Genomic DNA, 25,669 nt, shown 5'->3' with positions numbered 1-25,669 from the left:
TTGGAAAACAACTCACATTTCAATATAATGACAGCACAATTCAAAGACTTTCTGATACAGGAATAAATGGGTTTCTGGATTAAATTTACTAAGCAGCATTTTCTAAAGCTGCTATATTTAGTTGTAAACACACTGAAATGAGCAACTCATCCAGGAACTGGTCTGGCAAATGAATGGTGCCTCCAGAATCCTTTATTGGATCCTAAGGCTACTGACTGGGGCACTAGTCCCTAGTCCCCACAGCCAGTGCACAAGTAGCACAGTGTGATGGTTTGGGTCTTCAAACTAGCACACACAGGATCACTTTCTAAGTTAATCAGCGCTTCCTCATCTCCTCTTTACTGTTGCTCTGTAGTTTATAAAGAAGCCCTCAATTGTATCTGTAAATCAGCTACAGACACACTGACTGCACAAGAGTTGTTTGGGTTTTTTGGTTTTGTTTTGGTTCTGAACACTGGAATTTATTGAAATTTAAGCACAAAAAAGAAGTGCAAGATGTCACACAAGGAATTTCTCAAGACAGTATAAAACACAACTGTTGTAGCGCAGGCTTTTAGGCTAACGGATTTGTGTTTCTGGCTTTATATTTTGCACATTTTGCTGATGGTTTTCATAATAAACCAGAAATGTTGTCAACTAGCTGGGAAGAGTGGCTCTAAGAAACTAGGTGTTGCATATGAAAAGACTACACTAGAACATCAATACTAATATTTACAGTATCACAGTATCACAGTATCACCAAGGTTGGAAGAGACCTCACAGATCATCAAGTCCAACCCTTTACCACAGTGCCCAAGGCTAGACCATGGCACCAAGTGCCACATCCAACCTTGCCTTGAACTGCCCCAGGGACGACGACTCCACCACCTCCCCAGGCAGCCCATTCCAGTGCCTAATGACTCTCTCAGTGAAGAACTTTCTCCTCACCTCGAGCCGAAATTTCCCCTGGCGCAGCCTGAGGCTGTGTCCTCTTGTTCTGGAGCTGGCCACCTGAGAGAAGAGAGCAACCTCCTCCTGGCCACAACCACCCCTCAGGTAGTTGTAGACAGCAATAAGGTCACCCCTGAGCCTCCTCTTCTCCAGGCTAAACAACCCCAGCTCCCTAAGCCTCTCCTCGTAGGGCTTGTGCTCAAGGCCTCTCACCAGCCTCGTCGCCCTTCTCTGGACACGCTCAAGCATCTCAGTGTCCTTCCTAAACTGGGGGGCCCAGAACTGAACGCAGTACTCGAGGTGTGGTCTGACCAGTGCAGAGTACAGGGGCAGAATGACCTCCCTGCTCCTGCTGACCACACCACTCCTGATACAAGCCAGGATGCCACTGGCTCTCTTGGCCACCTGGGCACACTGCTGGCTCATGTTCAGGCGGGTATCAATCAGTACCCCCAGATCCCTCTCTGTCTGGCTGCTCTCCAGCCACTCCGACCCCAGCCTGTATCTCTGCATGGGGTTGTTGTGGCCAAAGTGCAGCACCCTGCACTTTGAGCTATTGAACCCCATCCCATTGGCCTCTGCCCATCTGTGCAGGCGGTCAAGGTCCCGCTGCAGAGCCCTTCTGCCCTCCAGCTCAGTCACATCTGCCCCCAGCTTAAGAAAGAAGTCAGATGTCTAACTTCACAGTCTCAGCGGGTCTACAATGCTCCATTCCTTAAAAAAGACAGTTTCAACACAAAAAGTAAGTGCTTTGGAGAACTCTAGCTTCTGCAAGGCCTTCTGTGCTCGGCAGGATGTAAATAAATCCCCCCTCTCAGAAGGAGATGCCTCTGCAATCATTCCTGACTTTCTAGTGGGAGGAAAGGCATTTGCTCTTTCTTCTGGGAGAACAAAGTCCCAGAGTTTTGTTGGCCTGATTGGAAAATGAAAGGTTCAGGAATTACTTGGTATCTTTCGGGTCACAAAACCAAAAAAAAAAAGATGATGTGGCTCATTCCTATCATTTCCCCTTTAATTTTTCACTTGCTGTACTTAATTTCCATTTGCTTAGCTGTTTGAACTCAAGTTATTAAGTACCTAACTGATAATAACTTCATTCCATGGTGCATGGCTTTACTTCTTCAGCAGTCCAGCCTATACTATGGTTTAATAGAGTTTCATGTGAAGGCACTATCAGAGTAGCTGTTATGTCTTCGAGACAAAAGTGCCATTTGGAATCTATGATAAAGACTCCACATATTTCATGCAGTAAGCCTCTAGATGACTTTATGGCCTTAGCAACAGAGAAAGGAGATGTAGGGGGTTCTACTTAAGTTTTATTTTTCCTTTTTGGTAAAGAGAAGATGGAAATAATACCTTTTGGCTATTAAAGTAGTTCAAACACATATTTAATTTTAGCTATTTTGGCTCTGGGTTCTGGAGCTGTCTGCAACAATGTTAAGTCCTGGCAAAGTTTGTGCCAAGATCTTTATGGGAATATCTGTATGGGAAGGTAATAGCTGGCTGCTGCAAGGAGAGGAGTGGCTACAAACGAACACACTATGCTCTGAAGTGCAAAATTAAAAATAATACTAATTTTACAGATGTGCACATGTTCAAACATCCAAAACAGTTTCCTTGCCTTGCACAGCTTCCTCATCCTGCTGCCACATGGTACACAGAATTTACTACCTCAATATTTGGAGACTGCTTTTTAAAAGGAACTCTGAGATAATGTGGTAGTTTCTTAATAATCAGGATAAATAAAGTTTACTATTATTTAAAATTAAGACACTAAACCATTTATTTCCTCCTTGTAAAGTTCCCTACAAAAAAGCCTGTGGAAAAAGACGTATGTCATAGATCACGGTGTATGCAATGCCCAGCTGTTTTACATTCAGATATTAAGTAATTCACTCTTTTCTCTGTGCAAGAGCTGAATGACTTAATAAATTCCCACATGCCCAAACATGTGCCAGCTATACTAGGTTATCAAAAAACCAGCTGCTGTTAGGATAATAGCTGCCAATGCTACAACCACTGAAGAGAATAATGAATCAGCTTCAAGTCAGCTAAGACAAACTGACACAGTTCCCACTTAAGATACATGGGAATACAATACACCTGTTAATTAAAAAGTAACACTGACCTATAGCCACTGAAAATTAAGTGACAAGAAATCATGTGCATTGTTGAGGATGGAAAATTAATGCCCAATCAACTTGCATAAAGACAAGCAGCTCTGTTCCCATCAGCTGCCCCAGATGCACAGGGATGTCCTAAAAATTACACATATGGTTTGCAAAACAGATTCTATTGTGCTGCAGTTTGCTTTTCTTTCTCCTATATAATTGTTGTGCAGTTCTAACATGAAATGTTTTACATGGCTACAAAAATGGTTTTTTTCAATTATCATGAAAAACTGATCAGGAAAATGATAATTACAATTTTATTCTTTTATGTCCAAGTATTTTAATGCCATTTAAGAGTCAAAGGTAAAACTCAACCACCTTTAATTCATTAACATGGGTGCACAAACAACAGAAAAGCAGATAAAGAGAGAGAGTTGGGAAATAAGGTGATAGAAATAGTTCTCCAAACTCCCGTTTTTAGGACAATTGATGCAGAAATATTCATCAAAATATGTCACTTAATTTTAAATGCTAAGAAAATACTTCATCAGATATCAAGTTATCACTTGTAGTTAGAAAAGCTTTGAAGGTGAATGTAACCTTCATCTTTAGGTCAGGATAAATAGGCACCTCGCAATACACTCACATTTGTTTCTTACAATTAGCTCTGCTGCTCTAAGAGATAATTTTGAACTCCTTCTAGAAATAATCAGTCTCATAAAATAAGACTGGAGCATTACTATATTGATGTAAATGTATATCAGCTATAGGACATAAGATGTGTATTAAACAACAAAACCCAAACCAACCCAGTCTCATTTGCTAGAGTTGGATCACCTCCAGCACACAGAGTACACAATGCTCAAAAGCCACATTAAAAGACAACTTCAATAACTTCAACTTCAAGCAGTCTATATATAGTAGTTTAAGCATAAAAAAAAATAATTTAGGAATGTATTATTTGAAAAAGATTACAAATATATTGACAAATTAAAAGCATGTCGTGCAGAGATTTAAGATGCTTATAAAACCTCAAGCAAGGGGCAAACCACATCAAGGGGGCTATGGAAAATTCAAAGCCTTTGAACACTTAAAGAAGCTCATTCTTTTCCATACCTTAATTATGAAATTGTAAGTAACTGTGTTTTCAGCCACATATTCTTGACACTGCAAAAAGCCAACACTGTTATTTTCTGAAATATTAGTAGACTTACTTTTCTTTAAGGAAATCCACTACTTGTTTGAAGTCTGCTACACAATATTCTCTTTTCATGTCCATGAGCACACTGTCAGAAGCTGACTGGACTGGTATGTGCAGAAAGGCATAGACTCTTGGGTGATTGAGAATCTTCGCCATTTCCTAAGAGGTATTGAAAAAGGAAAAACATTTTACATCATTATGAAAGCAATTACACATGAGACATCTTTAAAATAATATATGAGTGTCAGCTCTAATACTTCAGAAACTCTAGATTGAAACAATGGGTACAGATTATTTTGAAGCAAATCTGGTTTTTAAACAAAAGAAGAGGGAAGCTAGGGGACTGGATTTCCTTTGAGCTACAGGTGACATGCCCCTACATGGTACTCATCCAATTAAGAGAAAATTTTAGAGGCAGAGTATTGTAAAAGTCAGTGCTTTCAGACAGGGGCTGTTTTCCCTTTCAGAAGATGGCAAGGGTCAGCTGCTTCCATGTCAGAGTCAAGTTCTCAGATACTAATATGAGAAAGTCACTAATTGGAGCATCCTTAAGTTTTGACATTTGCTAATTAAGGTATATTTGGCCATTGGCAAACCTGCTCCCACACTAGGCTGAAATGTATCACCTGTGTTACTTCAGAGACAAGACTGAAGAAATTTAAAGTGCTTTGATATAAAATTGATATAATTAATTGAGGGCAGCTAAAACATAAATGCTTGAAGGGGGCAATACAGGATGTTACACATTTCCTACAAATTGGAAAGAAAAAGTAAAGGTAACAGTAAAATTCAAACAAACCCCCAAACCAAACCACTGACTGAAGCTTGGCAGGGTGATGGAACCTAAGAGAGAGAATAGTATAGGATGATCAGATTCCTTTCATTTTTTTATTTACACAGTTAAGGAAAGCAAGAAAGTTTAAAACACCTTGAAAGAGAAACCAGCATCTAGGTGGTGTGCAAAATAGTACAATATGGCAGTTAACCCTTAACCTGCAAAAAACAAGGGACCTTGGACAAAGAACCATATTACATACTACATGCACAACTAGGTTTTCACTTAAGGTTTTCCCTCTCTCCCCAATAAGAGCACAGAGGACAGTCTGGGACCAAGTGCTGCACTGCCAACTCCTGTACCCTGTGTATTCTGGATGCTTCAGTTAGGTTCATTCAGACCATTTCTGCCATTTTTTTTTTGCCAACACAGACATTCTGTCTGCCAACACATTCTGCTGCCAGAGTTAGTCACTACAGTTGCAACTATTTACAAATACTTTCTGGATAATTAATCAGCAATATTAGTCACATATCTAGATGTTAAAACAGCCCTGTGGAAAAGGACTTGGGGGTGCTGATGGATGAGAAGCTGGACATGAGCACTGTTTACTTGCAACCCAGAAGGCAAATCCCATCCTGGACTGCTCCAAAAGATGCTCTGCTCTGGTGAGACCTCAGGTCTAGAGCCCTCAGTATAAGAAGGACATGGGCCTAATGGAGCAGGACCAGGGGAGGGCCATGAATATGATCAGGGGTATGGAGCACCCCTGTTATGAGGACAGGCTGAAGGAGCAAGGGCTGTTCATCCTGGAGAACAGAAGGCTCCGGAGAGACCTAATAGCAGCCTTCTAGTACCTGAAGGTGACCTACGTGAAGAGAGACTGTTTACAAAGGCCTGCAGTAACAGGACAGGGGCCAATGGCTTCAAACTAGAGAAAAGTAGATTTAGATTGGGTGTTAGGAAAAGGTTCTTTACTGTGAGGGTGGTGGAGCACTGGAACAGGTTGCCCAGGGAGATGGTTGAGACCCCACTCCTAAAGATATTCAGAGTGAGCCTCGACAGGGCTCTGGACAGCCTGATCCAGTTGAGGATGACCCATCTTACTGCAGAGAGGTTGGACTAGATGATCTTCAGAGTTCCCTTCCAACCCAGACCATTCCATGATTCTATGTTCTTTCTGTTTCCACAAGGCTGGAGTAGATTCTTCAAAGAATCATAGAATCATTATGATTGGAAAACATCTTCAAGGTTATCAGGCCCATTTGCCAACCCAACACTTCCATAGCCACTAAAGTCATGAAGTCCTCAAGAGCCAACCCTACACATTTTTTGAACACTCTACCACTTCCCTGGGCAGCCTATTCCAGTGCCTGATCACTCTTTCAATAAAGGAATTTCTCCTAAAATCCTATCTAAATCTCCCCTGTCACAACTAAGCCCATTTCCTCTTGTCCTGATGCTAGTTACTTGTGAGAAGGGACTAATCCCCATCTCACTACAAACTTCTTTCAGGGCATTGTAAAGAGAAATGAGGTCTCCCCTCAGCCTTCTCCAGATCAAACTATCCCAACTCCCTCAGCTGCTCCTCATATGATATTCTCCAGATGACTCACCTTCTCAAGCATCTCAAAAAGAGGTAAGCACTCTTGTACCTTTTAACTTCCAGGTGCCCATCTTTTAAAAGGACTGGCTTTTAGACAGGAGTAAAAAAATGCACTCTCAGCACACACCTTTCATCTAACAAACATATGCATCCCTCAAATCACTTTTGAAAGCAGTTTTGAAAGACTCTGCCCAAGATTTGATTACACAAATGTGTAAGAGAAGTAGCTACATTATTCAGTGGAACAGCTATCTCAGGTATATAAGCTAAATGCCATAGTAATAACTATACTGCTAATGGAGGATATACAATTCGATGCACAGAAAAGGCTGTGTGCAGTGAACCTGGCTCACAGTGGAAGCTGGAGTTAGCAGGCTTCATGAATAAAAGAGCAGAGCAAAGGCTACCATGCATCCATACAAATTTTGTCTATTTCAAATGGAACCTTTTGCCTGTGCTCTTAATTTCAGACATCTAGATAGAATATATTTTCAACACTAAACAACACAGAACAATTCCTATAAAACAAAGTAACAAAATTAGGAAAACATTATTTTTTAAGCTTTACAGGATACTCTCAATGTAGTTCATATGAAGCATTGTAATAGTGATCCACCCTAAATGATTTTATTATTCTATTTTTTTTTCTTATCAGTAATAAAATGTTCCTAAAAGGTTAGAGCCTAAGCTATTATATTGCTTATCTCTTTGTTCAGAGCACTTTGCTCAATCTTCAAAACCAGATTTATGATATGAGAAACCAATAAAAGTTTCATAACATGTTTCTGAATCTGCCAAGTTCTTAAAAATAACTCGCCCTACAACATAGAAAAAAAAAAATTCTTTCTCACTCCTCTCAAATTTGACATCTTCTGAACAACATCCTCTGCAATATGTGATCATTTTCTGAATTCTTTTTGAAGGTAATAAACTATTTATTAGAATTTCTAGCTACAAAAGTGTGATTCTTATTCCAGCATTTGTAAAGCTGAGAATCATTTGATAGGAAAAAAAAACCCCACCACAACCCAAACAGATTTCTATCCCAAATACACACAGTGGGAATATCATGTTTAAAAATTGAAGGTTTTGTTCTTTTTTGCCTTTGCACTCGTACTAAACAATACTTTTTAAGGGTTGCTTTGTAATCCTAAAATAGGGATGAATTCTTTCCATGGTAGTAGCTACTTTCAAGTTGTGTATACAACTAGACACACATTGCAGGCCAACAAGAACTAATAATAATAATTTTTAAAAAGGCATTACTACCTTGAATTTACCTGATAAAAGACGCCATATATAATAAAGAATGAGAAACTACTTTGATTCATAATGAGGGTTTGTTTTCTAACATCACAAGTAAGGAAATTCTGCAGCTATGTGAAAATGTTGGTTTCATCTGTCCTCCTCTCCTCTTTGCCTTAAAATGAAGATTTTGCTGCAAAGTATGGAATGTGAAACCCAAAGAAACCCCAGCCAACTCTAACCCCAATGGCTGCTTATCTCACAGTAACATGCAGAAATCTGCTGGTCTTGCATTTGATCTCCTGCAGCAGGAACATGGCCAAGAGGGAACTTTCACTCACTCTTTTTGCATCCTGCATCCAGAGTTAAACAAGACTCTAGTCAGAACTGTTTCTTTTAGTTATTCCCCACTTAATGAAAGAAATCACATGGCCTCTGCAATCACTGCCCTTGGTATCTTTTAGGATTAAGAGCACGACTGTTGTCATTTCAAGTAGTTTCACTTGGTTCTGTACTAATAACACACAAAATGCCTGTCATTAATTACCTGAACATTCCAACTGTCACTCCAAGTCCCTGTATGAAGTAAGAGCCATGAACATAAGCTCAGAAATATTACTGATAATTCCACTGCATCGTTTTGTACTAGAAAGATGTAACATCAGTCTCTCAGTAGCAAAGAACTTACTTTCTTTAGAAAGTAAATAGCTTATCATATGCATTGAAAATGCATATACACCACACACATTATCAGTCTGGAAACCCTAATACAGCCCAGCTGTCGTTGCCACAGATTTCAGGTATGCTCTGGACACTCAAAGATCCTACTAGAGTAGAGGAGGTTGGGGACAACTCTTTCTGCTGCAGAAAATATGCTGTGGTTTAGGCACTGAGGTTCTAATGAGCATATGAATCTGAATTAAAGGCCTTACCAACAAACTGATCACCTGCCAAGTACTTCAGGATCATATTTATTCATTTGGTGAATTTAGTAGAACATGAATTACACAAAAAACCCAAGACAAACACCAGAAAACTCACAGTCATTAGGGTCAACTTAATGATGTCCAATGATAGGACAAGGGGCAACGAGTGCAAGCTGAAGCATAGGAGGTTTTGCAGAAACAAAGAAAAACAGTTTTCACTGTGTGAGGGTGACAGAATAGGCTGCCCAGAGAGTTTGTGGAGTCTCCATCTCCAGAGACACTCAAAATCTGCGTGGATGCATTCCTGTGTGACCTGCTCTGGCAGCGGGGTTGGACTAGATGATCTCTCCAGGTCCCTTTCAACCCCTAACACTGGATGCAAGATGTGCCAGAGGAAGATTAGGCTGGCTACTAGTGAATATTTCCTTACTAGAAGGGTTATGAAACATTGGAATGGTCTGCCTAGGGCAGTGGTGGAGTCATCATGCTTGGAGGTACTTAAGTGGTGCGTGGACCTGGTGCTTAGGGACGTGGTATAGTGGTGACCTTGCACTGCTGGGTCGAAAGCTGTACTAGATGACCTTGAAGTTCTCTTCCAGATAAAGATATTCTGTGATTCTTTTTACTTAATACATGAAGGACAACTGGTATTCTTAAATTTACCTTTCATAACCATAAACTTGGAGTGAGCAGTTCAGCAGGAAACAGAATCATTAACTCAACAGAAGTTTCTCCTAATTACATCAGAAATCTGGGCAAATCTGTCTTCCAAACTGTGCAAGTGTTCAAATATAAAAATCAAGTTATAAGCCAGAGCTTTAAGGTAAGATTGTTCCACTCTCACCTGTTATCCATCTTACCCCTAAAACTCTGCTGATGCACTTTACCACAGAGGTTTGATGAAATTACAGCTAGAAGCTGAGCAGTCACAGCCAATGCTGACAGATATTCCCGCACCACAGATTGCACACAGAATACTGGATTTCATCACTTAATAAAACTCTTTAGTTAACATCCCAGAGAGAAGTTGAAGGACACCATGGGCTAATGCACAACTGTACTTTACAGTGTCTCAACATTCTAAGCTTAACATCTGTTTCCTGTTGAGTTTTTTGTAAACATGCATACATATATATATATATATATGTATATATAGTTTGGGGTTTTTTACCTAGTGCTTTGCATTACTAGACACAATTACGTGTTTCAGTTAGAAGGCAAAAATGCAATATAGAATTTTATTTCCATCTGGAAACAATAAATGAACAACTTTAAGAAATTACATGACTGTGAACAAAAATTTCTGTCTTTAATCATGACTGAAACAGCTGATTGCCTTTTTCCCCCATCTCCTGGAATCTAATAATACGTTCATGAATGAAGGGAAGCACTACACAAAAATGACATTTTATGTAGGAACAAAAAGGTCAAAGCTTAATTTGTTTTAAGCTCAATTTGTTTGACTTTACGAAAAATAAGCCATCTACGTTGAAAATCTAACAAGATATGTGAAAAACCTTTTAGGATACTGATTGTATAGGAAACAGTTCTTAGCAGCTGGAGTACATCAGAACTCGCGGCACATTGCCAGCAAGACTTTTATTTAGTCAGTATACTTTCCCCTAGCAATTACAGCACACAAATGTAACCACCTAACCAGAAAATCACTCCTTCTGTTTGTAATGACACCAAGAGCAACCAAAGAGAATTACAGAGACAATAAGCATCAGTATCTCTGCATCTTTATGTCAGTACTGGCAATCTGTTTAGACAGGGATTCTTTTCCCTAGCCTAAAGTAGGCAGAAGCCCAGTGTTTGAATTCTGCCCCATGTTAGAGCCACAATGATTTGACTAACTTGCTTCCTAGCAAGAGGATTTTGTACTCTGCCAGGAGTAAAGTCCAAAGAAACCCTCATCCATATGGAAACGTGACAAGATGGCATTTCCTCAAAACCTCCTCTTCCCTTGTGGCACATGTTAGTTTGGGATAGGGCACAAGGGGCGTGGACTGAATGCTGTATTTCAGAAGCCCAGTGGTGCCACCACTAGCATGGTCTGGATGAAAACCAAGTGGCTGAGGTCCATTTTAGAAAGTCTTTTGCTGCAGTGCTGTTCAGGAACAGATGTGGCCTAGCAATGCAGGCATGGCAACGACAACACAGTATGATTGAGCCTGGAAAGCATGTAACAGTTTTGTTAAAACTAATGAAGAGAGAACCTTTCCCCAGATTCCTACCCCCCATGAGTAATGGGGCTGTAAAAATCTATGAACATGTAAGACATATAATTGCAAACCTCCCCAAGGACACCAGTTGGAAGGCAATGCCTCTCCCTCAGCTGTATATGAAGGATGATATGCAATGAAGCCATATGATGAGCAAGCTTAGCGGCAAACTCTATCCCATGTAATATGACATGACTTATGCCCAGGTCTTTATCCTCTCTTTAAAATAAAGGGAGGTCACACTGGAGCAGTTAGAAGCCCCCACAATTCTGATCAGTGTAACCTGAACCTTAAAATCAGATCTTTGGGTTGCCAGATGGAGGGCACAAATCTGTTTTGTCACATGGGAAAAATGCCTTCCACATTACCAAACAGAAAACTGGTATTAGCTCAGGCCACCCTTAGAAGTGGATATAAACCAGAGTGCAAGCTGTGATCTGCTGATAGGAAAACTATCTGTGAGAGCCATATGCTCAGCCCTAGCTGTTCCCAGCTGTTCTCCTAGGTGTAGAAGCTCTCCACTGCTTCCAGCCTCAGAAAACAGATAACCCAAGCTAGCTCAGCAGTTATTTTTTTTCCTCCCTTGTGGCTATATATTAAACCTATTCACTTTAAAACCAAACTAAGCCATAGCAAAAACATCTACATGCCTTCAAAAACTCACGACATCTTTTATTAAATAAAAGTGAGGACAGGATAGCACAAATCCTTGCTAGAAAAATGACATTTGGGTAACACTACTACAATTCAAGCACTACAGTTGAAAGTTGCAGTCAATACTTGCAGCATCACTTCCCCGTCTCAGCCCACAAACAAGAAAACACAAAGCAACAAACACCCACTACCTGTTTTTACTTTCAAACACAGAATTATCAAGAACTCTCCTACTCAGTGAAGAAGTGCTGATCCAGGAATACGTTCAGCACTAATGGTAACATACAGATTTCCTCAAGGTATCCCACACAGACTGATGGAAGCTGTGCAGCTGGAAACATGCAGTAAATGGTTCAGTGCTTTCAGAGATGAGAACTGTTACTGCTGATGCTGCAGCCACGATCAAAACCCTAAAGACACTTTGTGAAGCTTCAGAGTACTGTTTGACCAGTTTCAACAAACAGATTCACTTTAAGGTAAAATGTATATTTAATTAATGACTTGAGTGACATTTAAACCAGTTGGCAAATAACTAATAGTAATTCCTTGTGAAATGACTGCTTCTGATACGAAATAAAAGGTGCTTATTTGTCCATGGTACTTTCTAATTTCTCATCACTAAGCACTCCTCAAAGGAAGTATTTTTTTCCAGAAGTAAATTAATGCTCCTCTTTGTAGTATGTATTAGAATCACACATTTGGAAGTTCCCTAAAAAGGTGATTTATTGCAGCAGCAAACTGTAACTTTAAATAATGTTCTCAATCGTATTTTATGCTAATCAAAACTTTAAAATAATTAAAGCATAAAGAAGCACACACATACAGTAGGTGAGTAGGACTGTCACAGCATCTTTTGTCTTCAGAAACCTGGATGAGAAATGGATTGCTAGTTTCACAGGATCACAGGATGTCAGTGGCTGGAAGGGACCCAAGGAGATCGAGTCCAGCCCCCATCCATAGTCTGCATTTGTTCACCACCTCAAAAGTAAGAACCCTATACGATATAAAAGAATTGATGGTTTCTGCCTAGATGGAAGCACCAATACAAAGCAGTGCCAGAAGTCTCTGTATTGTTTCCCTCTGCATCAAACAAGCAAGTACAATACCTAAATCAGCATCTGCTTTATAGCAGGTTGCAGTGGAAGGAAAATAGTGGGAGGTTTTAATCAAAACCTAAACCTTTAGGCAAGTTCTATCACTTTTCTTTTGTAGCTATCCAAGCTGCTGAGATGCATTTCATGGCAGAAACAAAAATACTCAAAACCATTTGGCATCACAACATTTATATTCTTTAGCAGCTCTTCCATGTTTAACATAACTAAGCTAACTGAATTCCAAGACTGAGCAGAAGAACTTGAACACCTTTTCCTTAATTCACAATAGTACAGGAACCCAAACCCAGTATCACTGTGCAGTATTATTAAAAAGGAACACCTTGTATTTCCTTTTTCTCATTTTAAAAGAAGAATCACCTCAAAACAAAAATCAAGCTTTTAATTGGCCAAAGCCCAATGAAATAAGCAGTTTTACCGAAGATTAAGTAGATAATGTTGCAAAGCAGAGTCAACGCAACAGCTCATCTATCAAATCAAACAAGAGTTTGAATCTAAACTAAGCAGAAGCTTATGGAACAGCATGTAAAGTAGGGAGTATAACTTTACTTATTATAGTTAACCAGGAAAGAGGGATCTTATTTCTCAGTCAAGGCACAAACATTAAAAGATGGCACAGTTTGTTATGCAAGCTATAAATTTGACAGTAGCATCTACCCCAATGCCTTGAAGTACATGGCAACTGCTAAAATTCCCCCTTCATTTAGCAAAAATGCAGTTTCCTATATAGGCACTACTTGTTCATTCGACAAAATACTCATCTGATGGCGATTTTTCTTTTCTGCTAGTAATCCACCAACAAAGTAAGCCACAGCTCCAAAGGTCCACAGCTCCAAAGTAATTGACAGGCAAACTGACACTCAGTGCAAGACTGAGGATGGAGCTGTCTGCATTTACATACTCTTATCCTTTTGATACCTAGTGAGCAACAGGAACATTCATAGGAGCAAATCCTAATTACAGTTAACATGCAGTTTTAACTGGTCAAGTAGTGCACTGCTTAATGTTAACCACTTTTTGCAACACCTGTTTTTATGCACAGATTATAAAATACAGCAGAGTACTAAAGATATGCACAAAATATTCTGTCTTGATGGAGAATGCAGTCTTGCATAAAGAAAAGCTTTTTTTCCCTTCACATTTCTCAATGTATTCCTTTCTACTGTTACCAAGAATGGGAACATCATTCTCATTCTGGCAAATATTCCCTTCTGCATTATCTGGAAGCAAATCTTCATTTTTCATCAAAGTTCCTAATACATTGTTAAGGTTTCTGAGAACAGCCAGGGTTCACAAATACAAAACACCTTAGACAATAGTAAGATGGGTGCTTGTTTTGACACGATTAAGCTAAATCATGTTCCACCAGTTGGCAGCAAAACCATCACCGTAGACATTAGACCTCGTTCATTCCCAGATCTTAAAAGTTTCTATTAAAGAAACTGGTTGACAAAACATAGATCTAAACCACAGAAAAGATTCATCCTTTTCCTAACCCCATAATATCCAAATAGACATCAATTCAAAAAGCCTGGATGAGGGACTTAGTGCCATGGTCTAGTTGATTGGACAGGACTGGGGGATAGGTTGGACTGGATTATCTTGGAAGTCTCTTCCAACCTGGTTGATTCTATGATTGGATTGGGCTGGGAGATATGTTGGACTGGATGATCTTGGAGGTCTCCTCCAGCCTGGTTGATTCTATGAATAAGTTCAGTATCAACAGTATCACAGTATCATGAGGGTTGGAAGAGACCTCAGAGATCATCAAGTCCAACCCTTTACCACAGAGCTCAAGGCTAGACCATGGCACCAAGTGCCACGTCCAATCTTGCCTTGAACAGCTCCAGAGACGGTGACTCCACCACCTCCCCAGGCAGCCCATTCCAGTGTCCAATGACTCTCTCAGTGAGGAACTTTCTCCTCACCTCAAGCCTAAATTTCCCCTGGTGCAGCCTGAGGCTGTGTCCTCTCGTTCTGGCGCTGGCCACCTGAGAGAAGAGAGCAACCTCCTCCTGGCTACAACCACCCCTTAGGTAGTTGTAGACAAGTTCCCATGACACCATGTATTATTAAGGATTAATTTCAAGGAAGCATGCTATATTTGGAAATCCCAAAGACAAAGAACATTTTAAGAGGAAGCACAGAGAGACAGACTGTTTTGTAATAAAGAAAACTGAAAGCTGGAATACATGAGGGCAAGGAAAGCTACACACAAGGCCTCGACAGGAAAAATAAGCATTTAACATAACACCAATGGCAACAGTAAGCATCCCTTCCCACCCCATTTCCCCCCCTTTTTTTTAGACTCTCCTTGCCACCACCTTTTAGTATCTGAGATTTCTTTCTGTTTTACTGCTAGAAAGACAGACAAGCACAGTTTGCACAGAGAAAAATATGTAATTACAGCAAGGCTAAGTTGCATGGTCCACTGACAACAAAACACTACAAAACTCACAGTAATAAGAGGTCAGGAGCTTAACTATTCATTTATTCAGATGTATGCCACAGTTTTCATTTTTTCTGGTCAAATCAACAGATTTTAATTGGTGCTTTCAAATGCAGCAGTCTATGAAAACGACAAAAATAATAGTGGAAATAAAGGGCCTTTAGGGCATGTATTTCCTTTAATTCCTGAAATCATGCTGCCCTTTTATTTGCCTTTGAAGAGTATGTGCATATTACTCTCATTCTAAATGCCTTTCAAATCAGCTTGCACTCCAGCTTATTCAAAACTTGAGCTTCAAAACAGCTATTCAAAACACAATGCTCAAAAACACTCAGTGCACTCAGAGGGGAAAAAAAAAGAACAGTATGGGAAAAAGCAAAAGTGAATTAGTTATTTTACCATAATGTATATCTATGTGCTGTGTCAGGGCACATTTGAGGGAGCCGTGTGTAGGGTATCGGATTCAACGAGGTTAAGGAACAATAACACTGAGCTGAGCTGGAAAACCAAAGCAAAAGAGCAAAGAAACGCTACTGTGACTCGCAGTACAGTACTCTTGGCACTCCTTATGCATTTAAAGATGCTGCCGCCATGCAGACTCCATCTCAATGGTTGGTGCATCACTCAAATGTCCTGAATTAATAACGGAGATAAAGCCCACAGATGGCATATGGTATGGTTTGAGACAGACTCATTTTGACAGGTGACAAAGATGACTACTCATCTAGTCATGTGAAATTAAGCACTTACGGGAATGGCAGGTGTGAACTGCCTCCTTTATACAGATTTGGAAGCATCCCATCACTCACAGAAGTGCTGTACTAAAATCTCAGACAACTCTGGAAGGACAGCTACTGTTAAATCTGCAAGAGATGTAAGCTAAGGCTGCGATATGAGCCCCTGCCCTTTTGCAGTCTGGATGATCTGCATTCCCTTCTGACTTGGACAAACCCCAGACACAGAGCAAGAAAATGAAGTAAAAAAAAAAAACCAAACAAAAGTGAAATGTATTCCACACAAAAATTAGTCTCCAACACTAAGCTTCCAACATTAGCTTATTTCATCCTACTATACAACTAATCTCGTCTTTGACTTTTTGTTTATCATTTCTCTTCTACACCATTTTAACGGACTCTTCCCAACCATCCCTTCTGATCAGTTACTGCAGGAGGATGCAAGACATAATAGTCCCAGCAAATAACTGTGTAATGCCATTGCATAATAAATGCCTGGAGGTTACTTCTGAAGCAGGATGTATAGCTTATGTCACTTTTGGTACATGTTGATACTGGAGGATGATAACATCTTTCCCATCTGCCTGTGTGATTCCAACAGTAGTTCTGTGCAAATACAGATGGGCAAGAGCACACAAGGTAACTGTACACAGGTGCATTCATAGTAGGCTTTGTAAGACTGTAAAATGGATCCTAAAATTGACCTTTTCCTTCGCCTTTAACATTGTATAAAAGAAAAAAAAAATAAACATTGAGTTAAAGCATTTTTCCCTGACCAAAGTTCATGTCCACTTACTAAAATCTCCCAATCTTTCCTCATGCCATGTGGCATCAGCAGATTATGAGAGGACTGATGCTGGACAAAGGCATGTGTCTCAAAATCTTATTTTGTATCTAAGATTGAAAGAAGCAGACCGCAGGCTTCATTGTGTACATATTCAAACAGACTGAGACAGGACTTTGGAAAACACTGTATCTCTGTTGGTTCCTCTGACAGAAAAACTGAGGATGTATTCTTCAGCTAACCAGCAAACTCCCAATTCCTTTCTCAGTCTTAGTACCATAATTAAGAGAAACAATGCTGGAGTATCAGGTCATAGAATGATAAAATCAACCTCCAAGACCATCCAGTTCAACCTATCACCCAGCCCTAGCCAACCAACTAGACCATGGCACTAAGTGTCTCATCCAGTCTTTTTTTTAATATCTCCAGGGACGGTGCCTCCACCACCTCCCTGGGCAGCCCATTCCAATGCCAATCACTCTCTCTGGCAACAACTTCCTCCTAACATCCAGCCTAGACCTCCCCCAGCACAACTTGAAACTGTGTCCCCCTGTTCTGTTGCTGGTTGCCTGGGAGAAGAGACCAACCTCCACTTGGCTACAGCTCCCTTCAGGTAGTTGTAGACAGCAATGAGGTCCCCCCTGAGCCTCCTCTTCTCCAGGCTAAACACCCCCAGCTCCCTCAGCCTCTCCCCATAGGGTTTGTGTTCCAGGCCTTTGACCAGCTTCGTCACCCTTCTCTGAACATGTTCCAGTATCTCAACATCTCTCTTCAGTTATTTTAAGGACACCAAACAGCCATCTCTCTAACACCAACAAATACAGGAGCCATACCAGCATTGGCTATGTTGACATTAATGAGCTGATTTTGAAAGCAGCAGTGAAACTGTGAAGTGTAATTTCTCCCACTTCCTTATCAGTCTTGGGTTTGGTTCAGCCTGCAGGGTGACTTTGGACTGAGCAAATCAAACTAATTTCCAGGGAAATCAGAGCAGTGGCCATTCTCCAGGTTCACAGTGAATGTGCTCCGAGCCCTTGGTGGAACAGAGAGATTCAAACCAACAATCTGCCTTTGGAACAGCTTTAGACCGTGGGTAGAGGGAAATTTTGGTTAAGGGGAGTAGATTTACTTTGAAGTAAAGACTCTGAAGAGGCTCTATCCCTGGAGGTATTCAAGGGCAGGCTCAACAAGACTGATCTAGTGGGGAATGTCCCTGCTCACTGCAGGGGGGTTGGATTAGATAACCTTTGGAGTACCCTTCTAAACCAAACCATTCTATGAAATGCCTATAATGAAGATACAGCAGCTTCACTACCAAATTCTGCAATTTCCTGGTCTACTCTTATTGCCCCCTAGTACTTGCTAATGCAACTGCAGACAAGAAGAAAAGAGCAGATAAAAATATTGCTATTTTAGATTCTAGTCAGAATAATTGTGATAAAGGCTCTTTTTCTACTGATTTAGTTCAGTATGCAGCATATCAAAAAGCATTTAATATTTTGCATGACTATGAAACACTGCATGGTTGCAAATAATTCTTTTTTTACAACCAAGAAGGCTCGACTAAATGCAGAATGTATCGCTTAAAAATGTATGTTGCTTCTCATCTCAAAATTGTTCATGCCACATTCATCTGTAAGTGCATATGGCACTACTACCACCACATTTACAAAACAGAAAACCTAGAAGAACTAAATTGTCAGAATGCACCTCAAAAGCATAATCTGAACAGCTCTATTCTTTTTATTTCCAGTCTCCTCCCAATCTGAAAACTGAAAGGTACAAAAATTCCAAAGAGTAAAAGAAAGCAGTGAATTCCAAGCACACAGTTGAGCCAGTAACCTGGTTCTCTGAATGATCATAGATCAAAATATGTGGCTATCTGAATGAAAACATGTATTTGTGGAACGTCATTTTAAGTCATACTTAAGTACAAAAGCAGTTCTAATGAGGAAAGAGTTCATGCAATGCAACAAATCAGTGTTTGAAAAGTGTGCATAATGTCTTTGGGAAATAGTATGGTTAAAACACATAATTCACATGGGTGTTACCAGAGAAAACAAATGTATTTATATAAACTTTGTCATTAGCTTTGGAGGTTACAAGAGTAAGACAGCAATAAACTGGCCAAATCTTTTTTACCTGCAGGCAAACTGCAACAAACATGGCAAAAACTGTAAATGAATCAAAATCATTGCTTTTAGGTTGATTCTCTAGTTAAGGTCAGTCCAGATCTTAAAATTAATTTATGCTTTTACATGACTGCATAAAATTAATTTAGTCTTCTACATGACTTGCTCTATGCCACTTATCAGGTGTGCCCGCTACTAAAGTGAAATAAACCCTTGTCTAGCAGTTGTATATATATAGTTGTATGAAAATACTGAGTTTTAAAAGACAGACACAACTGGAACAAGTTTTTCCTTTTCACTGGATATAAAAAGTGACACACAATGAATACTTTCTTCCTATGTCAAGTTTTCTTTTACAGAACAACAAACATCCTATTTAGCAACACAAAATATAGGAAAACTAATAAAATACAGCTGCTCTATAAACTATTAATGGAAGATGTTTGCAACTGACAACACAGTTTCATAGTTTAAGAGGTAACTACATCTGGATTTTATCCTAATCCAGTAACACGAAGGTTAATCTGCCTCTCATGTAATATATTTTGGGTTTTAAAGAAATAATAGTTCTACCCTTTCCTCAATTGGAAAGTTAAAAACACATTTCCCACAAGAAGTTTATTTTGTTTGGTGAAAATATGTACAGGAGACTGGCAACATTCCCTCCTGATCTTTCAGATATAGGACTGGTAAGTCTGGAAGAGAGGTTGAAGCATAAATGCAGAAGGCAAAACATTTTTTTTTTACAAATTGAGTCTGAGAAATCATCGATTTCACCAAATGACAAACTCAGAAATTCTTGGTTATATAGGTTACACAGAATTAGACAGAAATATGGCTAACAATAATCCTCAGAAAACATTACCTACACTGGAAATTATGTGAAACACTGCAAAGAAGCAACAGCAGATGTTGCTATTGTCCAAAAAGGCCAGCGTACACACAATGCATGTGCTGCACAGCACCATTAAGACGCACATTTTTAATAGGCTTTCATTAATTCCTCCTGCCATCACACTTAAAACTCCATTTTAAAGAGATTAGAGGAGTTTTCCTGAATACGAGTCAGTTCAAACAGAATCCTACCTACAGCACTTTCCAGAGCATTTAGAAACAGGAAGATTAGAGATGATAAATCAAAAACATTCACAGATCTGTGACATGCTCACACTCATTACTGACTGAAGGAAAGCAATAAGCTTCCCACTTGACTCTGATTATAGCAAATTAAGACTACTACAGTGTCCCTTAGCAGTTTCTTTATTTCAGTAATTCTTTTTTTTTTTAAAAACAAAGCTGCTGAAAGTACTCCTAGGATAAGCAGCCATGACAAAAGCAGCACTACTCCAAAACACTTTTAATAACGTAAGTTAAAACTGAAAGCAGAGACACTAACTGTGAAAATTGCTGAAAGCTTCATTTGCTTTTGCACGCTGAAAAATGTTAAAATGAAAAAAAACCCCACCCCAAACAAAACAAACCCAAACAAACACCCAAAACAAAAACCCAAACAACCCCCACAAAAAAAAACAACAAAAAAACAACAAAAAGCCCCCCAACAAAGAACCCCAAATAAACAAATAAAAACCTCAACAAAACCAAAAGAAAACACAAAAACCCACAAACCACACAACCCAAACCCAAACTTGTGACAGATAGGAGATTTTGAGACAGGTTGTGAAGCTCCAAAAACCACAACCAAATCACTTGCTGAAGGTTTCTATTCAGTGTTATTAAGACTCTATCTTAGTGTACTGTATCTTAAACCAAATAAATAAACAGCCTGGGAGAATTCTTGCAGTTCTCTGCAGCTTGTATTCTTTAGAGGGTGAGTGAAAAACTGCTTATTCTTATCATGATGAGATTCCTCTAGCTCATGTAGTTCAAAAGGGAGAAGTGTAGTTAAGGCACTCTCATGAGGAAATACTGTCCTTGACATCTAAGTGCAAGTCTTCACTGTACAGCATCTTTGGCAAAGCAGCATGGACACCATCTCTATGTGGATATTGCCAATGCATATGGTTACAAAATTTACCCTAAGCTTCCCTGTTTTTATCTTCTCTTTTAAGTCAGGCTCTTTTTATGAACAGTTCCTAAAAATGTCAATAAATTCATTTGTTGACAGAACCCAACCTAACCAGCTTAAATCTTTGAGACACAACTCTCACTTTCTGCTCCGTATACATCCAATACTCTGTCAGATTCTCACCATACACTTCGTTGCTTCCAATCTCACCAAACTTTTTAGTTGCAATTTTTAAACTCCAAATAAACACTGAGAATTTCCATTTCTTATCACACTCTCAGAATAGCATTTGACATAGGACAACACTTGGTTGAGTGAGACCAGCATATAGTGTTTCTGGAAATATTCCTTTGAGGTGCAGCAGGAAGACAAATTCAGCCCCACAGTCCATCACCTGCTGATGGCATTACCATAATTCCTGAAAACACTAACCATGCACACAAATGCCACGTTGCTATAACAATGCTCCACAGGTCAGATCTCAGAAACAGCCTAATTCCAAAATGAATTGACTATATTACCTTGATAACTTGCCCGTGCCAGGCAAATGGCTTAACACTATTAGTCCAATTCTATAAATTTATTTGAAATATGTAATTTTTTTTAAGCTACCACTTAGAATGAAACACACTACACACAAGGTTCCATGCTGATTCACTCAGTGAACATCTATGTCAGCTTGTAAATTATTCTCTTTTATTCCTTACCTCCAGATGCTCTAAAATATATGGAGGGTTTGTCATGCCAAGCCTCATCATAGCTCCCTCAGGAATAACTTCAACCAGCTTCCACAGAAGCGTAGGGAGGTCTGTGCCAATGTCTTTGCCATAAGCCCCTGTGTCTTCACTGGTCAGCCATATCTCACAAACACCCTCTGTGAATAAAAGAAAGAGATAATGAACAAATCTGGTTTAGAGCTGTTTATTTTATCATACAGCTGCTCACTCTTTTTAATGCAGTATTTCGCGAGGCTATTATGCAGCCAGACTGGGTATTCAATCGCAAAGGGGAGGGAAGGAGAAGGAAGGCTTATCATATGGGTAGCAGTGGGTTATTAAGTTCATTTTAGGAGCACAAGAGTGCTACAACAATGATGTAAATTATCATTGCTGTGAAGTGATTAACATTCACAGCCAATGACTAATTCTGTGCTGCCTCTACAGCAAGTCAGTGAAGTTTGGTACTCTGAGCATAACTCATTAAACGCTGTGAGTGACACTACCCAAGGAAAGACTTTGCACCAATCGTTGTTACCAGTAGTTTATTTATTAACTGGTAAGCTTTTGATCAGCAAAAAAAAATTATCTAAAGCATAGTGATTAACATTCCTCTCAGAATAACTATCAAAAACTTGCATTCTTTAAATTATATAATTAGCAATGCAGTATTAAGCTTACACTGAAAAGATTAATGACCGCTGCATGACTGAGTAATAGTGGTGGAAAACCTTTTTCCTGGCAGTTAATACCTTATTTTCCACCAATCAAGGCCTTAGGAAGCAGTATATTTTATTTATATTGTGAAGAGCTGTGACCTTAAGCACTGATATTTGGTAACAATATCCTACTGCTCAAAGAGGGGAAAGATTGCAACCCTCTCAAAAAAATGTTGAAGTTTCATGCAGCCACCTCTAACTGTGAAGTTCCACACAGCCACCTCTGTCAGTCTGCCCAACTTCCATCAGCTGGACAATGCAATTCATACCCCTTCCTCACCACCCCAAAGCACGAAATAGGCTGTTCAAGAATGAGTGGCTAGGAGGACGATTCCCAGTGAGCTGTTTTATTTCTAATATAAATGATGAACCAGCAAAGAAAATATCCAAAAACTAGAAAGTGTTAAAGCAATAATTAGACCAACAGATAAGTTATCAGAAGACGTACATGTCTGTATTAACAATTTGTACTTAAGATGAGGAAATCACAAACACATATGCAGATTTTAGTGACTCTAAAAGCAGTACATTTTAGAAAAGCATCAGTTTTACCAAAATGTAAACTCAAGACTGCTGCTCCTAAACCACATCTCAACAATAAGGGTGGACAGGAGCCTGGGTTCAGCACCAGAGTTAACTTTGTTGTTCAGAAAAGTTTTCAAGATCATTTATTATTTAGAACTAAGCATACTTAAAGGCAAACCAAGAAAATGAGTACTTAAGGATTTCTTCAGGAATAAGATAACGAGAGACCTGTATAATTCTGTTCTTGTAAGTAGTCTGGCCCAAAGTATTTAGTTATGCAGCTTGCATTCACAACTTTGAGTCCCTCCATGCTTGACGAGGTACGCAGAATCTGCTAGCAGTACACAATCACACCTTAGATTCCACTGCAGCTGCTAATGGTTTTGGAATTCATCTCACCACAGGCAGCAGCACACCATGAACACACACTGTAGGATTTGCTGCCTGCCCTACATTTTCCTTACACAGGGAAAACAGAAGTAAATTATCTGTATTCTATTTTAAAACCAAGAGAAACATAAAAGATGCAAATAATGGCTTATCTCCTGCTTTGTTGGTGGTTTTTTTTCCTCCAATAGTCATTAGAACACTGCAAAAGAGAGGAATTTACTTGCCCAGTTTCTACTGAAACAGAGGAATTCTCATTTGTAAGCTTTCAGTCTAAACAGTTACGTAAGTTTGGGGTTTGGTAGAGGGCTTTATTCTTGAAAATGGCTAATGGAATAATGCCTCACAGTTACCAGATGAACATCGAGGGGAAACAAAAAAATTACTGGCTAGGAACGGAAATAACATTCCGGTGGAAAACAGCGAGCTTTGAAAGCTGCATAGGTGGGGACCATTAGCCTCCTGGTGGGTTGCAACTTTCAATTCAATCACAAGAAGAGGAAGCAGCTGTAACAGTAAATCAGCAACAACAGGAATAACTGTCTCATCTGCTCTCCGATCAGGGTGTTGAACAACAAGCAATGGGAATAATTCATGCTGAGAGAGCCAAGGATGTAGCCTTAATATGGAGGGGGGGGTGGACACCTGTATTTTAGGAGAAAGTTTCATATCCCAGTTTCAGGCTGAAAAAAAATGAATCTTCAAAACCAAAAGCTGTTTTGAATGCTCAGTATTCACAACCAGGGTAAATCAACTTTGTACACAACTATGTGTGACACAGGTTTGCTGCCAACTATTGTTCGGCTGTTTATACTAATAATTTGCATCCTGAGTTTAGGAGTTTAAACTTATACCCTCTCAAAGAGCATTAAAAAAATGAGGCAACACTTCCTATTCTTAATCTATCCCCTTCCTCTCCAAACTCCAGCCTTATGTTGGAACCTATTTAAATCCACTGTGTAATCACAGATAGCCATTTTTCTCCTCCCCCCTTCCTCCTCTTTTTCCCCCAGTCAACTCACTTGATCATTCACCATTGTTTTACTGGGTCATTTCAGTGCTAATAAAAGCAAGCTGATTTCATAAACAAGAAAATTGATCCAACCTGCAGAGTTCAGATGTGCAAACTCAGGGCATTTGTTACAGTGTTAAGGCCAATTATCATGATATTTGAGTAATTACAAGTCTTATTTTGGTCACAGCTCATAGTTTCTTCCTTGCTCTGCCATCACTACCCAGCACAAAAGTGTAACCTCAATAGCTGGCTTCCAATCTCTGTTCTGCTGTAATTGAGGATGACTAAGAATGAAAAATGCTGGGGAAAAAATAGCTTCCAAGTAAATGACAGATATTCTGAACCTACTTCTTCTCCAGAGTCTCACTATAAAGTATACTCATCACAGATTATCTGATATTTGGTTTAGCATCCTTTTTGTGGGGTAGCCTAAACACTCTTTGTCATAGACAAACAGAAATCCTACAGTTGTCACTCACTCAAGATATGCATTTTGGATTTAGAAACCAATTGAAATAATTCACTTTAATTAAAAAAAATAAACAAAAAACTAATCTAGCTTTTAAAATGTATTAATTTTGCTCCATTTTCATTCCATTATTGTAAGCACTCTTTTCAGCAGTAGCAACCATCTTTTAAATTGAAATCTACTCCATCTGAAGAATTTGTTTCAATCTACAGAACAGCTGAAAATGTTAAGATATCAGACACTAATCCTGATGAAATTCTCCTATTTGTTAACTTGCTGTACCAGTGTACAAATGAAATTCAATCACAAAATCCCCTTATTATTCTTTTCTTTTCCCCTTCTTGTTGTTCTCTTTTAGGTAAGTTTTTTTTTTTACATAGACAGGATCAGTTTCTCCAGCAGCACAATTCTCTGCTCTGGCTACCTGGGTGGGAGACATCCCAATTGTGACCTTTTCAGGTATATGCTTAGCAATAACCAACCAATAACCACCTGACCTCTTTGCTGTTCCTCCTCCAAATCATAGGCAAAGATTAAAAGAAAAGCTTGGAAAATGCATTAATTTAATCCACTGTTCAGAATGAGCTTATCCTACTTAAAATTATTTTCTCCTCAATTATTTGAGTTTCTCCTTATTTATTCAGCATGGATTTTGCTGGCACTATTTATATAGTTGACACAGCGCGTGTGCTGCATTACTTTGTGAATCAGTGCCTTAACTGAGAAACTGCAAAGACACCTGTGTGCACACCTTATCCCTGTAACAGCCTGAATATGATGCAAGTTAAAAGAGAAACTGAGATTTGGAGAAGCAAATTTCTCCTATACTTCTGAAGTACCTACAAGCAATGATTTACCATGTTGGAGTCCAGGCCTCCTCTTAGATAGTTCAGCTACATGGATCACCACTGAAAGGTCTCATTGCAGG

At 39.3% G+C, this 25,669-nt stretch overlaps 1 protein-coding gene across 7 annotated transcripts in view; it reads right to left on the bottom strand.

Annotated features, from left to right (window-relative positions):
• The window catches only part of CDKAL1 (CDK5 regulatory subunit associated protein 1 like 1), a 435,672-nt gene that overhangs the window by 146,249 nt on the left and 263,754 nt on the right, over nt 1-25,669 (bottom strand). For all 7 annotated transcript variants that reach the window (XM_064161063.1, XM_064161059.1, XM_064161062.1 and 4 more), the window contains 2 exons: nt 21,618-21,784; nt 4,256-4,401 (listed from right to left, as the gene is read on the bottom strand). In XM_064161063.1, the coding sequence (XP_064017133.1) occupies nt 4,256-4,401; nt 21,618-21,784 (313 nt within the window). The remainder of the gene's footprint in view (nt 1-4,255; nt 4,402-21,617; nt 21,785-25,669) is intronic.

Source organism: Pogoniulus pusillus, chromosome 21 (genome assembly GCF_015220805.1).
Source record: "Pogoniulus pusillus isolate bPogPus1 chromosome 21, bPogPus1.pri, whole genome shotgun sequence".
NCBI classification, from domain to species: Eukaryota; Metazoa; Chordata; class Aves; order Piciformes; family Lybiidae; genus Pogoniulus; species Pogoniulus pusillus.
Note: the sequence above shows the minus strand (reverse complement) of the source record. Positions and strands in the feature narration are given on the sequence as shown.